Source organism: Cheilinus undulatus, linkage group 5 (genome assembly GCF_018320785.1).
Source record: "Cheilinus undulatus linkage group 5, ASM1832078v1, whole genome shotgun sequence".
NCBI classification, from domain to species: Eukaryota; Metazoa; Chordata; class Actinopteri; order Labriformes; family Labridae; genus Cheilinus; species Cheilinus undulatus.
The window spans coordinates 31,038,064-31,056,038 of record NC_054869.1 but is presented as its reverse complement, the minus strand read 5'-3'; the positions used below and the strand labels follow the sequence as shown (position 1 = coordinate 31,056,038).

The 17,975-nt window shown below is 38.6% G+C and overlaps 1 protein-coding gene across 1 annotated transcript; it reads left to right on the top strand.

Annotated features, from left to right (window-relative positions):
• Positions 1-660: 660 nt before the first annotated feature.
• On the top strand, positions 661-16,469 carry erap1b (endoplasmic reticulum aminopeptidase 1b). The gene is made up of 19 exons (XM_041788155.1): positions 661-1,067; positions 1,912-2,431; positions 2,618-2,756; positions 2,941-3,075; positions 3,207-3,327; positions 5,313-5,467; positions 5,578-5,691; positions 5,944-6,075; positions 6,295-6,426; positions 8,956-9,039; positions 9,374-9,531; positions 10,129-10,208; positions 10,317-10,500; positions 10,661-10,820; positions 12,867-13,051; positions 13,175-13,336; positions 13,496-13,636; positions 13,989-14,070; positions 14,463-16,469. Exons 2-19 carry the CDS (start codon positions 1,944-1,946, stop codon positions 14,631-14,633), a joined length of 2,823 nt encoding a protein of 940 aa, XP_041644089.1. The 5' UTR covers positions 661-1,067; positions 1,912-1,943; the 3' UTR covers positions 14,634-16,469.
• Positions 16,470-17,975: the final 1,506 nt, after the last annotated feature.

Sequence of the window (17,975 nt, the reverse complement as noted above, 5' to 3'; positions counted from 1 at the left end):
AACCTTGGTATACACTTTAATCAGGGCTGACCAGAGAGATAATGTGATTTGGATTCAGATAAGATAATATGAACATCATTATATCAGTTTAGTTCCCTTATGTGGACAGACTGACACCTGTTTCTTTGCTAATCTTGTGCTGTACATGCAAGTTAGCATTTTTCCACAAAGTATCACATGCTGTCTTTTACCAGCTAAACGTATCACTCATGGTGGATATTTGCTGTGGAAAACCAAAATGTTTTTTTAGAAGAGTTCTTTTTTGTTGCTGTTCCAGGCATTAAAATAGCAATTTGCTTGTTTTGGACATCAAAAAAGCCCTAACTATTCATTTGGGTCCACCCCATAGCCAGTCAAAAACTCCTCACATGAGATTTAACATTGAATCCTGTTTTTTCTCTGGAAAAATAATTATTTAGGTCTTCATTTGAATTAACTTGTTTAAATTATATATATATATATATATATATATATATTTTTTTTTTTTTTTTAAATACCTATTTAAATGTGGGCCTAAGTTGAGGATGTCCAGTGCTAAAACTATCGCTAGTCAGAGCAAAATTACCATGAGCCCAAGGGGACATGTGGTTATGTAATGCAATAACACCATCTAGCGGTTTAACGTGGCGTTGCAATCCAGTATAACACGGAACTTCCTGTTCGAGGATCTGTTTCCTACTTTAACAGCTAATGTAGCTTTCCTGCTTAAAATCATTTTGCTACCATTTGCGGGAATATACATTCACGTTAATGGGAAGTATGTTTTGTATGTATGTTGCAGACTCTTTTTTTCCACTTTTTTTTTCCCAGGAGGCGTTTAGTTCATGTTTTTTTCGATCATATGTTAAAGCTGCAGACATGACAGCGTGCCCTGAAGTTCAAACGGCGTCAAATGTTCAGTTTACAGTCATATCTTCACCTGTATCTGTTATGTATCCGACAACCTAAAGCCGTTGACACCTCCTGTGGTTGCCCATTTCCCAGCATGCAACTCCAGTTTCGTCTGTTTCACTTTCACTCTCTTTCACTGTGGTGAGACGTATGGTACGTGTGCTGAAGACGACACTGTAAGTTAGCTCAATCTTTTCGCTTTAAAGTTCTCTCTTAGAAATAATAGTAATGTGAGATATGCATGTTTAAATCACAATTATGTTCGTAATGAAACTGCGTATGAAATAAATTGCGTTAAAATACGTGAACATAGATGAATGGAAGTTTGCGTAAAATCGAAAGCGTTGCACTTCCAGCTTACACAGCAGGTATGTGCGTTGTCATTGTGACATGTCTTTGTGTTGCAGTGATAATTTTGTCGACTAAAACCCTGACTAAAATTGTTCGTTGACAGCCTTTTTTTCTATGAGAAAAACTAGACTAAGACTAGCCATAAATGGATCTTTGATGACTTTGAAGTTTAGTTATCATTAAGATGATTACAAAATGTAATTTAGTTTTTCGTCGGACATTCAAAATCTGTCAAAGTGTAGCTAAAGCATCTGTAGCTGTTCTGCCTCTCAACTGTAGAGAGAAAAGTGTTTGAGTATTCAGGCCAAATTCAATTTGCTTTATTGGCATCATCAAATAAAATTAGACTAAAACTGTAAAGGGTAGAAATGAATAAAATGTGACTAAAACTGTAAGGCATTTCATCTAAAGACTAAGACTGAGACTGAAAATAGCTGTCAAAATTAACACTGTGTGTTGCAACCATTTTTGAGTTACTGGTAAAAAAAAGGAAATAAAGAAGGCAACATCTAAGGTTTAATTATTCGATGTTAAATGTTTCCTTGATGGTCAATTTTATGTGCCCACCGATCCAAGGAAACAGGGTTAGGCTTTTCTTTTCATTATCAAAAATGTATGAAGCTGTATTGCTTCACATAATCATGCATTTGTTCCCTGTTTGTTTTACAGGTGAGAGGGGGCATCCTGCTTTTTTCATCACCATGTTATCTCCTCTCCTCCTGCTGCTCTTCCTCCCCTTTCCTCCCTCTTTTGGAGCTCAGTTGCCAAATCAAAACCAAGCTAAAGATGTCCCCATTTCCACCAATGGACAGCCCTTCCCCTGGGACCGCATGAGACTTCCTAAAACCGTCTTCCCCATCCACTATGACCTTACCATCCACCCCAACCTCACCACCCTCGACTTCACCGGTGTTGTTCGCATTCAGCTGGATGTGCGTGAAGACACCAGCATCATCGTGCTCCATGCCAAGCAGATGCAGATATCCAACGTGCTGCTCCTTGCTCCTGAAGGTGTGAGACCTCTGCAGGTGCTGGACTATCCTCGTTTCCACCAGCTTGCCCTACTCTCAGACTCAGTGCTGACAAGAGGGAGAAAGTATGAAGTCCAGCTGGAGTTTTCAGCTAACCTGTCTGACAGTTTCCATGGTTTCTACAAGAGCACCTACTGCACCAGCAGCGGGGAGGTCCGGTAAGAGCATAGATAACATACTATTTTGTTTTCTTTGACAACACATGAATATGCTGTTTGTAATATGGAAAATATATATATATTTATGATTATACAGCAGAAATACCTCTTGTAAATGCTGCATAGCAGCTACAAGCATCGTCAGTCAGTAACTTTAATTTCACCTTTGTTCATTTACAATTTCAGGGTCCTGGCTTCCACACAGTTTGAAGCTACCTTTGCACGTGGAGCTTTTCCCTGTTTTGATGAGCCCGCCTTCAAAGCCAACTTCACCATACGGATTATACGAGAACCACACCACATAGCTATATCCAACATGCCCATTGTAAGTATGAATGCAGCTGAATCTATTTACTTTTAGTAGAAGTGAGGAATTATAACAAATAAGAAACAGGATAACAGAGTAAAGACGGTTTTGCTCTCAGACTTTAGCAAAATAACTCAGCATTGTGATAATTAATAAATAACATATTGTCCTACCCCCTATTTTACACACATGTGTGCCCTAGGTGAAGACAGTAGAGTTACCTGGTGGTTTGCTTGAGGATCACTTTGACACCACTGTAAAAATGAGCACTTACCTGGTGGCCTACATCGTGTCTGACTTTCAGTCCGTAAGCAAAATCACCAAGCATGGTGTCAAGGTAAGGAGGAATACTACAAACACTATCCTAGATATGATTTACTTCTCTTTCCTGGAGTATTTGTTGATTTGTTTTCAACAGTTTTCAGGTGTTCTGTCCTTATTGCATTTTTTTGCTGTGATTTCCATCAGATTACAGTGTACGCTGTAGCAGAGAAGATCAACCAGACCGCCTTTGCTCTGGATGCTGCTGTGAAGCTGTTGGACTTCTATGATGACTTTTTTGATATTCCTTACCCTCTGCCTAAACAGGGTCAGTGGAAACACATAACTGTAATGTACAATTCAGAACACAACGGTTGTTGCCTTTTGTAGCCATTTTAAATTTCTAAAACAATAGATGGGCAGATAGTAGAAATCATTAACGACTAAAACTTTTTTATTTGTTGCATTAGTGAGCAGTTTTAGTTAAGTAAATGTGGATGTAGACAAAAAGAAACATCCAGTATTCTGGATCTATAAATATCATGACCACACTTCACTACTGTTTTGTATTAAGTCAGAGCAGAGTGTTTCCCAGGAATTGAAGCTGAATGAGTAATAATTAGGCTTGGGTATGGTTTGGGATTTTCCGATACTGGTGCTAAATTGATACTTTTAGAATGGTACCGGTACCCAAACGGTGCCTGAATTGATACTTTTGGAGAAAAAAAAAAAACAATAACGGTCAATTGCACTAAAATACTTTTCTAACTGCAATGGCATTTGCAATTATGAAATCCACTTGAACAAATTCTTACCATTAATGAATAAAACCTGAACCAACACAGATAAATTGTACTTTTACTAATGATTCCACCCTCTTTGCTAAAGTTTTTAATGACCTATTTCTAAGAATCTTTTAAATGTGTTAGTCCTACTAGATTTTGCAAATGTTACTTGAAAATTATAAGGACTTATTTGTTAATACTACTTTCTTCTATTTTAGTCTTTTAAAGTAAATTTAAATGTTAAAGTTAAAAACTACAGTATTACACAACAATCTGTTGTTTGTGTGCACACAAACTTCATTTCCCTACTGCACAAATCAGGGCCAGGGCCCCCCAGCTGAAAAGTCTAGATTCTCTGATACTAATAAAGCACGTTAAGTACGTCAGGTTGACAGTCAGCTACAGAACAGAGAGATCAATGATGAGACACAAAGGGCAACAACAGAGAAAAAAAAGGGAATAAACTTTGACCAAGATAAAAGTTGGACAGCTTTTTATCTCTCCTTCATTGATCTGATCCACAGAGACACTGCTGCGTGCGTCTCTGTCTGCTCTCATAATGATAAAAGCATCTGCAAAATGTGCAAAACATTGCACGCTGAGATCGATATGCTAGAGCACGCTCATGTGAATGAATTAGAACACTGAAGAGGGCACGTGAATAAAAGCTGTCAGGTGCCATAGCCTTAAATAATTCAAGTATCTTAAAAAGATGCCAAACAGGCATAGTATAAGAAAAATAATCAGTTGTGACTTCTGGAATCAAAGACTCACCCAGTATTCTTCTACAGGCGCTGCATCAAGACAACTCATGAAGTAAATAAAGATGAACGTGAGCAGAGCAGAGACATTACTCCAGCAGTTAAAGGCTGCTCTGCTGAACTAAAACAAGTGTAGAACTACATGAATTACTTAGTCCAGAATATTTTGTGCCTTTCATTTGGACTGGTGGGGGTGCATCAAAGTGATGCGGCACCAAAATCCATGTTTGGATTCTGTTTCAGTAGGTATCAGATGAGCCGGCACCAGTGCCATGTTGGTACTGGACTTTGGTACTCATACCTACTTATAACCCTTAAAGTATAGTTTCTGTGAAATATCAGAAAAATGACAGACCACAAAGGAAATTTGGTTAGGTTGCTGTTGCAAAGTTGCCCTTTCTAAACATGTAGTTTAGTCAACTTTTATCTTAAAACTCAAACATAACTGAAATGCAATTTTGATTGTGAGTTTTAGAAAAAAAAGCTAACTCGAAAAAGCTTAAATGATCCAACCAATTACTTTACTGCTGTTATTTTAGCTCTGAAATATAAGAGCATATATTTTAATATGTTGTATATACACACATTTTACATGTATGAAACTCACCTCTGTTCAGTGCTGTACTGAACAGAGAAGCTGGACAAATAAAGAAATAACACAAAAATGGATAGATATAAATCAGTAGTCAAGAAAACACCATGTTCGACTGGTTGATGAGGTGTGTACATATTTGAATTTTTTATTTGCATATTGTTTTTGTCTACAGACCTGGCTGCTATCCCTGACTTCCAGTCGGGTGCAATGGAGAACTGGGGTCTGACCACCTACAGAGAGACGGGCCTCCTCTTTGACCCTGACAGATCCTCAGCCTCTGATAAACTGGCTATCACCAAAGTTATCGCCCATGAGCTTGCACACCAGGTAGCTTTCCTTCATCAAGATAGATGTATTTGGCAGTATAACAAGACCCAATTTTATAAACCTGATTCTTGCAAATGAATCTGTTCCCACATGTTCATCTTCCTGTCCAGTGGTTTGGCAACCTCGTGACAATGGAGTGGTGGAATGACCTGTGGCTTAATGAAGGTTTTGCAAAGTTCATGGAATTCATTTCTCTCGACATCAACTACCCAGAGCTGCAAGTGGTGAGAACTGACTGCAACCTCTAACCTCTTATTCATACTCCAAATCTGTCTCTTTAGGTCACATTTGAAAGTAATAAGCGTTATTTAAAGAAAAAAATGATGTGAGAATGTAGCGACAGCGCAGTACTGTATTTGAAAAAAAGGGAAATGGTCACAGTAAAATGATCTAAAAAAGACAAGACAAGGACAAAGACTTTTGGATTATTCTAAAATGTCAACATGCATGTGTCTGTAAATTACTGTTCCTCCCAGAATGACTTCTTTTTGGGGAAATGCTTTGAGGCCATGGAGGTGGACTCCCTAAGCTCCTCTCACCCTGTCTCTACCGATGTGGAAAACCCCACACAGATCCAGGAGATGTTTGATGATGTGTCATATGACAAGGTCAGCATCATACAAAGAACCTTTTTCAATATATTAAAGCACTTAGATATTTAAACTTGGCAAATAATTGATTTCCGTAAAACATTGTTTAAATAAAAGAGTAATTTTCCAAGATAATGTAAAGGAACAAAATACAAAAAAGTGAAGAATCAGCTTTTCTCTTTCCTTTTTTCTTTTTTTTTTTAATTATTTTTTCTGTTGTTGTTATTTTTTGGCCAGGGAGCCTGTATTCTGAATATGCTGCGGGACTTCATGACTCCTGATGCCTTTGAGATTGGCATCATTCGATACCTGAAGCGCTACAGCTACCAAAACACCATCAACAGCCACCTGTGGGAGAGTCTGACTAATGTGAGTTTTATATGAGACAGAATTGGTAAAACAATTGAATTTTGTTTTATTTAAGATAAGGATAAAATAAAAAGGTTTGTATATATATATATATATATATATATATATATCAATAACATCATGGGTTAAAATGAGATTAGAAATATTCAATCAATCAATCAATCAAACTTTATTTATAAAGCGCTTTTCATACATGACATGTAACTCAAAGTGCTGTACATGGACAAATTAAAAACATTCCCTCAAACCCACCCACCCCCACCTTTTGCGTAATATAGACAATTAGAGTCATTCCCTCACACCCACACACCCGCAACCACCCTACAGACAACAGTTACATGTGCACCCACTCACACCCACTCACACACTGTTTCACAAACACACACAAAAATAGTGGACATTAGGCTGAGTACAAGAGGCTGAGTACAGATGAACCAGTTGAGAAAGCGCCATCAGAGGGGCCGTCTGCACCAGGAGCAGCGAGTCACCCACAGCTACAGGACACCGACGCAGGACCCAGAGGAGGGATGAGGCAGAGACACCAAACCTCCACCAGGAACCCACGAGACAGACCCCTGCAGCCATAGCCGACCACCGCTCCCGGTGCAGAGGGCTCCCCCAGAGGAAACACTGGAGATCCTAAAAATGATAAAAGGATAAAAATAAGTAAAACCTCAGTACAAATAAAACCTAAGAACTAAAATATAAAATAGCATAACTAAGAAATTAAGGTAGGAAAAGAATAAAATTCATAAATAAATACAGATTGAAGGCCTAAAATAAATAAATATCATAAATATAATATAGATAAATATTAATCAAAAGCTAAGCTAAAAAGGTGTGTCTTGAGCCTGCTCTTAAAAAAAAAAAAAATTGGCATGTCAGATATCTGAAAAGGTCCAATATCATGCATCCCTAAAAACTTTTGTGGTTATGCTTTTAGTTGGCTTGTGGTGCAAATCTTTTTGTGGGCATATAGGCTATTGGCACAATGTTTTTTCACATCTATTTAAACCTAAATCATCAGTGCTACAGTTGTAGTAATGTGTTTGGTATTATGGATGTAATGACAATCCAATGTCCCAACAACCAATAATATATTAGTCACCTATATAGGTGTGTGGAATAGTTTTTAACATACATCCTCATCAGTGTTGGGTGTTATGTGGTACAAAGTAACGCATTAGTGTAATGACATTACATTTGTCTTTAACACAGTACTGTAACATGCTACTGTTACCAACTTAGTAATCACATTACATTTCCCAACTACATGTAAAACAGGAGCAAGGAGAAAACTAATCAAGCATCCTTTTTAATACATGCTGATTCAGCACCCACTGATTCAAATGAAGGAAACGTTAGCTCGAGCTCATGGAGGAGGGAGGTACAAAATAAGGTTGTGGAGATATGAACACTACTTTGCATTTGTTGCTCAAATAGACAAGAAAGAGGCAATGAGGAGTAAACTGTGCCCAGGTCAGAAACAAGTCTCTGTTTTCTTTGAAGTCTTTCCAAACATCTGCATAGGCCACACACTAAAACAAAGCTAGTAAAGTTTATGGTAAAGACCCCCAGAGCCTGTGTGAAGCTCAAGATGATTGTATGATACCAACACCTACCAAGGAGCCAAGGCTCCAACAGCTACAGGAAATCACAGAACCTGAGATCAGTAGGCTTATGACAGCATATATTAGTGCTCCTGCACATCCTTGAAAAGTATAGTCTTATAGTAGTATATATACTAATATAGTCTGTATAGTCTTAAATTACACATTTGAAGTTTAAGGCCATAAAAAAAGCTTAAGAAGTTAGATTTTTACCAGTGAGAGGTCTTTAATTTTTGCGGGCACTTGAGTAAGACCTTATCCAATCTTTGTTTTCCAGCCAACCTAATACAATTTTATGTTTTCAGTCTATAGCAAAAAATAAAGGAATTAGCCTTACTGTTCCAATACTTTAACTGTATGTAAGGTTTAACGTTGTATTTTTCATCTGCAGTAAAGTTACAGAAGATCTCAGGGGATGAGTCGTGCAAAAGGGATATAACTACTAGTTACTTTTTGTTGTGACTAGGTAATGTAACTCATTACTTTTTTAGAGAGTAACTAGTATTATGTAATGAATTACTTTTTTTGAGTAACTGATCCTGATAAAACAAAGTCCAAAATGAAAATTGCCTTTAGGTGACATTCCCATTTATTGCGAAATGCTGAAACAGACAAAATTGAACTCAATGGTTATGTGATGATTTAAATCCTGATTGTTAAATGTTGCTGCTTAGATTAACACAATTATGGTTGGATCTGTGTGTTCCCACCACCTCTTTCAGCCAACTTCCTGTTCCCTGTGACCTATAAACACCCGACCAAGCAAACCACAAGACCTGTAATCACCATCTATTGTCCATATCAATAAACACATAAACAAAACCATTCACAGACATAAGCAATTATACACCTACACATTGGCTCCTACATTGTGCTAAATGTGTTAACCAGTGTTGTCTATGTGGTGCTCCCCCACCAGATCTGCAACTCAGATGATATGGATGAAGGAGGAAAGAAACATAAAGAATTCTGCTCCAAGCGTGGCCTTCAGTCTGGATCATCGGTAGGTTTTCATTCTTTATAGCAAACAGGTTAAACAAAGCACTCTGACTGAACAAACAGATTCTAGGAATACATTATGCACAGTTACAGAAAGTTCAGTAACTTTATTTGATCACAAATTCTATGTAGGATTAGTTTGATAGTTCCCAGCAAGAATAATGTTTTATGTTACATTTTTACATTCTTGTCACTTCACTACTTACTGAAAGCATTGAAAGCATCACATTGTCATGATGTTTCCAGAGTGGTCTCATGTTCATGTTCCAATAACTGAAAGCTTTCACTATTTATGATTTTTAATGATTTATTATGAATCTAAATGTGTGAATATTCAGAAATGGTTCTCTGGTGATGAGCTGGATGTCAAGGCCATCATGGACACATGGACACTGCAGGAAGGTTTCCCACTGGTCACTGTGGATGTCCGAGGCCGGGAGGTCAGGCTCAGTCAGGAGCGTTATCTGAAGACGGACGACCCCTCCCTCACTGAAGGGTAAAATGAACAAATCAACAGTGTAACTTCAGACATTAGAGGCTCTTTAGCACTTCCGGTAACATGGTCTTGGAATCTGTGGGATTTATGAATGAGTTTTAGGTAAGATGCTAGAAATAAGGTCTGTGGTAAACATGTTTACCAGATTTTGATATTTTTTACAGCATAAAATACTTGTTAAAGCCACTTATTTTCATTAATATTCAAATAAACCTACATGCCTTAGTTCACTGAAACATACATAGAGCCACCTTCCCAGGTTGGCCTACGAAAATATCTCATGCATTTATTTTACAGTAATGAAATAAATGTCTATACTCTGACTTGATTCAAGGAAAGGATTTTTAAACAATTCACATGCTTTTGATGTTTCAGTGCAACTGCTGTAAAAGTTCTGAGATCATTTCTTTTAACTTTATGCCCCATAAAAAGGGAAAACTGTGCAGCACTGAAAGTCTTGTGACCTTTACGGTTTCTGTTAACATTACATTTCATTAAACATTTTTCATATGATTATAAAACATTCAGTTTGTCAGCCAAGAAATTTCATTTTCATGTTCAAGTTTTAACCATTACATTTTACTTTGGTTTTGATAGATTCCTCTGGCAGATCCCCCTGACCTACATGACCAGCGCCTCCAGCACCATCCACCGCTTCCTTCTAAAGACAAAGACCGGTAAGTGTGTCACTCAGCATGCTTAAGCAGTGTCTTGCATTTCTCTTTAGAGAGCCTTCATCCATATAATGTCTTTATTTTAATGGTTTTCTTTCCACCTCCTCATAGATGTTCTGTACCTGCCTGAAGAGGTGGATTGGGTAAAGTTTAATGTGGACATGAGCGGGTACTACATGGTCCATTACGCAGGCGAGGGCTGGAACTCCATCATTAAACTTCTGCTACACAACCACACAGCACTGAGCAGCAATGACCGTGCAAGCCTCATACACAACGTCTTCCAGCTGGTCAGGTCTGTTCTGCATCTCGAAGAATAAGTAAAGGACTGGTTTAAACTAATTTCATTCCAACAGGTCCCATAAAAACAAATAAGACAAATAGATATTTGTTGATTTTTTGTTGCAAACCTGTCTTCTGATGTAATGTTCGCTCTGTTGAATTGTGTTTCGCAGTATTGGCAAGTTGAGGCTGGACACGGCTCTGGATCTGTCTCTGTACCTGTCCAGAGAGACAAAGATCATGGCTGTGACTCAGGGCTTTGGGGAACTCGTGCCCCTCTACAAACTGATGGAGAAGAGAGACAGCATGGCTGCTCTGGAGAACCAGATGAAGGTTGTTGAAGGCATTTTAACATTAAAGTCATGACACAAAACAGACAAAACCCTGTGTATGTCACCCAAAGTAGTTCAAGTCATCATACAGCTTTAAAAGAGTCAAGCTCATACTAGTATATGAAATGAATCCAAAATGTTGCTGTTAACCAGCAAGCAAAACAAAGGAAATTCTTCTCAGAGAAAAAAAAAAACAACGTCAGAATATACAGTGCCTATAAAAAGTATCCACCCTCCTTGGCCGTTTTACCCTTTTATTGACATTAAATCAATCATGGTCAATATAATTTAGCTTTTTGACCAAAAAAAAAAAAGACAAAAACCCCTCTTTAATGTCAGAGTAGATTTTCACAAAGTAATGTCAATTAAATAATAATATGTAATGTAAAATAAGTGACAACATAAATATTCACCCCCCTCAAGTCAGTATTTAGTAGATGCACCTTTGGCTGCAATCACAGCACTGAGTCTATGTGGCTAGGTCTCAATCAAGTTTACACACCTGGACACTGAAATTTTACTCCATTCTTCTTTGTAAAACTGCTCAAGCTCTGTCAGGTTGCACAGGGATCGGGTTTGAACAGCCCTGTTAAAGTCCAGCCTTAAATTCTCTATCAGATTGAGGTCTGGGCTTTGACACGGCCATTCCAGAACATTCACCTTGTTGTCTGTAAACTGCCACCAGCATCATGCTGGGGATGACGTTTTGCTGGTGATTTGCAGTGTTTGGTGTCCGCCAAACATAGCATCTCCTCTGATGGCTAAATGCACCAGACCAAAGGACTTTCTCCCGCTTCACCATGGATTCTCCCACATGCCTTTTGGCAAACTTTAATCAAATATTTAATTGGTTTTCCTTCAAAGTGTTTTCTTTGCCACTCTCCCATAAAGCTTTGACTAATGAAGAACCAGGGCAATAGTTGTTGTATGCAAAGTCCCTCCCATCTAAGCTGCTTAAGTTTGTTACGCCTTCAGAGTAGTCATAGGTGTCTTGGTGTCCTCTCTCACTAGTCTCTTTCTTGCACGGTCACTCAGTTTGTGAGGACAGCCTCACAAATTTTTATTAAGTTGAAATTATTTTGTAGAAATCTGTTTTCATTTTGACATCAAAAAATTATTTTTGTATTTTTTTTGCCAAAAAAAACCAAATTATATTGACAATGATTGGTTTATAGAATCAATTAAAGGGTAAAACATCCAATGGGGTGAATACTTTAAATAGGCGCTGCAAATACACATCTATTAAAAATGTAAAGATAAATATGTAGTCTACAGTTTCTAGTTCATGATTAAGTCTTTTTACTTGTTTAGAGCTTTGTAATAGCAAAAAATGGATATATGGCTACATGGTTTGCATTTTTGGGAACAATTATTTTTTATCAGAGCTGACTCTAATATGAACTATTGATAGTGAAACTCAAGGACTTTCAAAAAGACCTCTGTGTCAATGGTATTTGATTTTTTGATAAAAGCTGGTGGAGCTGCTGCTTTTGTTGCGGGGGCAGAGGTCATAGTAGGTTGAGCTACAGTTGTTACTGTTGAAGCTGGAGAAGTTGTTTTTGGGGCTGTTGGTATATGCTTAATCTGCAAATTATTTTCAAAACTTCTTGATATATTGCTGGTATAATGTCCAAACTAACGAGAAAAGCAAGATAACAGGGTGTAAAGTCATGATTTCATATTGTTTGTTTGGTCCAGCCTGTGGTTGAAAACCACATAAGCACCTGTGTGGAGTTTGTAACGGATAATAAAACTGATTATGACAACTTTTTATGACCTACAAATGCAAACAAGGCCATCAGAGGCAAGACTGATTAAAACTAGGTAACGGAATTGCCTGTTGGTCTATATTATTTACTGACAGCAGAGCAGTGGATTTCTTTTAACTGTTCATTTCTGTCCAAACTTCAGGTTATTTAAAACAATGTTGAATTTAAATCTTACCTCCTAAAAGTCTTGTGAATTGTAAAAAACCAAAATGTTCAGTTTCTTACTTCGCATCACTTCTGTAGCGCTGATTGACACAATGACTGCTTGTGTTTTTCAGGGCTACATCGTTGATCTGTTCAGGGGCCTGATTGACCGTCAGGAGTGGTCTGACTCTGGATCAGTGTCTGAGCGAGTGCTCAGGAGCTACCTTCTGTTGTTTGCCTGTGTCAGGAACTACGCTCCCTGTGTCACCAAAGCGACCCAACTCTTTAATCAGTGGAAGGACTCTGATGGACAAATGAGGTCAAACATCTTAAAGCACCCTAACAGTCTTTGGAAATACAGTATTTATTTATGTAGTTATCTAAACTTTAGTTTTTTTTCTATGCAGGGAGTGATCCTTTCTTTGATTCTTCTCCTTTTTAGTCTCCCTGTTGATGTCACCATGGCAGTGTTTATGATTGGAGTTCGAACACCAGAGGGGTGGGACTTCCTCTTTGAGAAGTACCGCAGTTCTATGCAAATGTCTGTAAGAAGCCGTCTGAAGTCTGCTATGGCTTACAGTCCTTTAAAGGACAAGCTCCAGTGGTGGGTTCATGTACCTTATTTTCCTTTGAATTATCTATCTCAGCTCCACACCGATCTCCTATTGATTTTACATTTCCTTTTGCTTTACCATTTCATCAACCTCTTATTTTCTCTTGAATATTGCCCTGCCATCCCTTATTTAACCTCCTATGTCTGCAGGATGATGGAGCAGAGCCTCAAAGGTGAAGTGATGAAGACTCAGGACCTCTCAGACGTAGTTGTTACTGTCAGCAGGAACCCTCAAGGCTACAAACTGGCCTGGGACTTCTTCCGAGCAAACTGGCACACCATGATCAAGAAGTCAGTCAGCCACATTTTCCATACACACTCTATTTGACAGGCTCCTTCAGTATTTACATTTATTTTGTAATGTGAAATTTTAAAGCACTTCATATTAAACAAAAACATCAGAATCAAGTTTGTCAGTCACTTAACATAATTGGGGTCAGACCAGTACATTTAAGTATACATTTTTTTCCACATAGCTGAGTGTTTTGCTGAAGCATACATTTTCTTTTAGGTATCGACAAAAACAGACATTTCTTATTCCTCCCTCTGATCAGTAGAGCCTTGAAATGTTGTTTTCTACAAAACATGAGCTGCATTGGGTATTTCGAACTTTCAGAATTTTTCCTCTAATGTGTTGCCACAGGTTTGACCTGGGCTCCAGCACCATATCACACTTAGTGATTGGAGTAACAAGTCAGTACTCCACCAGGGAGATGTTGGATGAGGTAAGCAAGACTATGTGTCTATTGTGCACTGCACTTTTGGCTCCTGTCACTTAATCTATTTTTTTAAGCTTCTTGCTGAATTAAAAGGATCACTTGAAATACAAACTTGAGAAAATGTTAGTAGCCATGATTTTAAGTTTGTATATAGTTTAAGCCTTGGGTAACTTCTTTCAAGGACACAGGAGCAATCTCCAAAGTTAAATTATTAAGCAAAAATTCTTCATTGAGTAATTTGTTATTTTAAGTAATTAAAATGATGGCATTAGTCACCCTACACAAAAGCAACATAACTGCTCTAGGCAGGATTGTGAATTAGCCTTATTGCATCACTTTTTAAATGCTATTTTAAATATTTTACATGCTTTTAAGCCTTCTACATTTTTTGTGCTCAGGTGAAAAGCTTCTTCGGCTCCCTGATTGAAGAAACGGGCTCAGAGATGAGGTGCATCCGGCAGGCCTATGAGACCATTGAGGATAACATTCGCTGGATGGACACCAACATCCCTTTGCTACAGGCCTGGCTTGACAAACACAAACGCAGAGACGTGCATGAAGATTTATAGTTTTGCGTGATACAGAAAAGTCTGAGTTAGACAATTGTGTCGCTTAAAGCACAAACCACACATGACTCTTGGAAACAAAACAACAGACTTAAAGCATCTCATGGACTCTGTCTTGAATCATAAATCTGATGACTTAAGAAAGTCGGACAAAATACAGTTTACCATCGATTTTAACACCAGCGACTCCTGACTTTCCTCTTAAAGATTTGTAAAAATTAAATAAATAAATGAAAATCCCTTAAATCCTGTTACACATCAATCATAATTAGTAGCTGACTTGACTAATATGGCAAAACTTGTGAACACTAGTGACTTGTAAATCCTGCTGGTACCATCACTGTAAACTCCATCCATCCATCCATTTCCTATACTGCCTATCCCAGCTGTCACTGGGCAAGAGGCAGGGTACACCCTGTATGGGTCGCCAGGATCGCAGGGCAGACATATAGAGACAGACAACCAGGCATGCTCACACCTACGGCCAATTTTAGAGTGGTCAGTCAACCTAACAAGCATGTCTTTTGGTGGTGGGAGGAAGCCGGAGTGCCCGGCGAGAACCCACGGGGAGAACATGCAAACTGCACAGAAAGGCCCTGACCGGGGAGCGAACAGGAAACCTCTTGCTGTGAGGCAACAGTGCAAACCCCTGTGTCCATGTGCAGCAATCACTGTAAATTTCAGAGTAAAAACAAAGCACTGTCAAATAAAATTGTTTCTCAGGTTCTCAAATAACTATAGTTTTCCTTTAAGAATTTTCATATAGTACTGTTTCTTATGATTTTTGTTTGAAAAGTATTTTCTTGGAGTAAAGTTTTCCCATGAAAGCACTCCACCATTGTCATAACATCTGAAGATCAGAGGTGTCTGTGTTTTTCATTTTCATGTGTTTTTATTCTATCTGAAGATGTACAAATTTAAATGAACTGAGTTTCCTATGAATGTCTACTTTTGGAAAGCTTATTGTCCTTTGTGCTGCATTGCCACTGCAGAAAGCAACATGATTATTGTCTGTATATTAGTGCAAATTTTAAAATGTTGCACAGAAGAAATTTACATAGATTTTGTCTTTTTTAGCAAACATTTCGGCACCACACCTCTCCTTTTTTCAGTCATGAAAATCTAAAAAAACCCTTTAAAAAGTGCCATATGGTGAAAGCACAGTGGTGGGTCAAGCAAGTGGTAGTGTGATGAAAACGAATCTCATGAATGAGTAATGAACATGAGGCCTAACTACCGAGACTTTTGACCTCCAAAATCTGATCAGACTATCTTTGCTTTAGAGTGCACATTTGTGCAAAGGTAGAAAATAAATCCCTCAAAGAATTATTTATATATTGCGTTCATAAGCAATAGAATTAAGCCAAATAACCCTTTTCTCTGATCATCTCATCCTTAAGTCAAAGTGGATATTTAGATAGTTTATATATAGTTTGGATAGTTTATACCCCTTTGGCTCGGTTATCACGAGAACAGAGGCAGAAAAAAAAATCCCTATTGAGAAATAAAACTGAGCGTGACGCCTTTAGTAAAAAATGCTGCAAAGTGGTTCTACCTAAAACAGATTGAACACAGAATTCTGTTTTGCACTATTTGCTCTAGTTTGAATTATTGCTGATGTTGGTATGAATTCAGTGAACACTGCTCCTTATTGGTATCATTTTGTGATCTGATGGAAATATGTTAAATATAGTGAAAGCAAGCGCACTATGAGTAGTGTGTTTTTATTGTGAAGTCTTATGGTGGCCTTGCTTTTACACTTCTGTAAAATCCCTCTTATGCATTTCAAAAGAGGAATTTTGTGTGGAAAAAAAACATGCTGATTGAATAAAAAATGGGTCAGTGAAGTCATTTTGACTTGATTTACGTATGTTTCTTATTTAATGTTTTTTCTTGCATGTGAAGCCCTGACAGTTGTGCACTGATATGACCTTTGTTCTGCTGTTGTGAAACTTTACTGTCTTCATTCACCAATGTATGCTTCTGTTTCATCACACACATAGACTCAGACAGTTGTAAAGCCAATCTGCAGCACTGTTGTTATGTAAAGATACATGAATTGCCAGAAGTATTCACTCACCCATCCAAATAATTGAAATCAGGTGTTCCAATCACTTCCATGGCCACAGGTGTATAAAATCAAGCACCTAGGCATGCAGACTGTTTCTACAAACATTTGTAAAAGAAAGTTTCGCTCTCAGGAGCTCCGTGAATTCCAGCATGGTACTGTGATAGGATGCCACCTGTGCAACAAGGCCAGTGTTGAAATTTCCTCGCTCCTAAATATTCCACAGTCAACTGTCAGTGGTATTATAACAAAGTGGAAGCGACTGAGAACAACAGGAACGACAGCAATTCAGCCAGTGGTACGCCACAAAAAATGACAGAGCAGGGTCAGCGGATGCTCAGGCACATACTGCACAGAGGTCGGCAACTTTCTGTGGAGTCAATCGCTACAGACCTCCAAACTTCATGTAGCCTTCAGATTAGCTCAAGAACAGTGCGTAGAGAGCTTCATGGAATGGGTTTCCATGGCCAAGCAGCTGCATCCAAGCCATACATCACCAAGCGTCAGATGCAGTGGTGTAAAGCAAGCCGCCACTGGACTCTAGAGCAGTGGAGATGTGTTCTCTGGAGTGACAAATCATGCTTCTCCATCTGGCAATCTGATGGACCAGTCTGGGTTTGGTAGTTGCCGGGAGAACGGTACTTGTCTGACTGCATTGTGCCAAGTGTAAAGTTTGGTGAAGGGGGGATTATGGTGTTGGGTTGTTTTTCAGGAGCTGGGCTTGGCCCCTTAGTTCCAGTTAAAGGAACTCTGAATGCTTCAGCATACCAAGAGATTTTGGAACATTCCATGCTCCCAACTTTGTGGGAACAGTTTGGGGATGGCCCCCTAACCCAACGTGACTGTGCACCAGTGTACAATGCAAGGTCCATAAAGACATGGATGAGAGAGTTTGATGTGGATGAACTTGACTGGCCTGCACAGAGTCCTGACCTCAACCCGATAGAACATCTTTGGGAATTAGAGCGGAGACTGACAGCCAGGCCTTCTCGTCCAACATCAGTGTGTGACCTCACAAATGCGCTTCTGGAAGAATGGTCAAAAATTCCCATAAACACACTCCTAAACCTTGTGGAAAGCCTTCTCAGAAGAGTTGAAGCTGATATAGCTGCAAAGGGTGGACCGACATTATATTAAACCCTATGGATTAAGAATCGGATGACACCGAAGTTCATATGCGAGTCAAGACAGGTGAGCGAATAACTTCTGGCAATAAAGCGTATAGATGATTTCAGTGGGTGTGATTTCAAAATGAATGTGTCTGAAGTGGATCTGTC

What these genes read in the sequence shown, in the direction of transcription:
- erap1b (XM_041788155.1), top strand. Translation starts at nt 1,944, where the DNA reads ATGTTATCTCCTCTCCTCCTGCTGCTCTTCCTCCCCTTTCCTCCCTCT. An exon ending in ACCAGCAGCGGGGAGGTCCG is followed by an intron (nt 2,432 to 2,617) that starts GTAAGAGCATAG and finishes TTACAATTTCAG; the next exon opens with GGTCCTGGCTTCCACACAGT. An exon ending in CTCTGGAGAACCAGATGAAG is followed by an intron (nt 10,821 to 12,866) that starts GTTGTTGAAGGC and finishes TGTGTTTTTCAG; the next exon opens with GGCTACATCGTTGATCTGTT.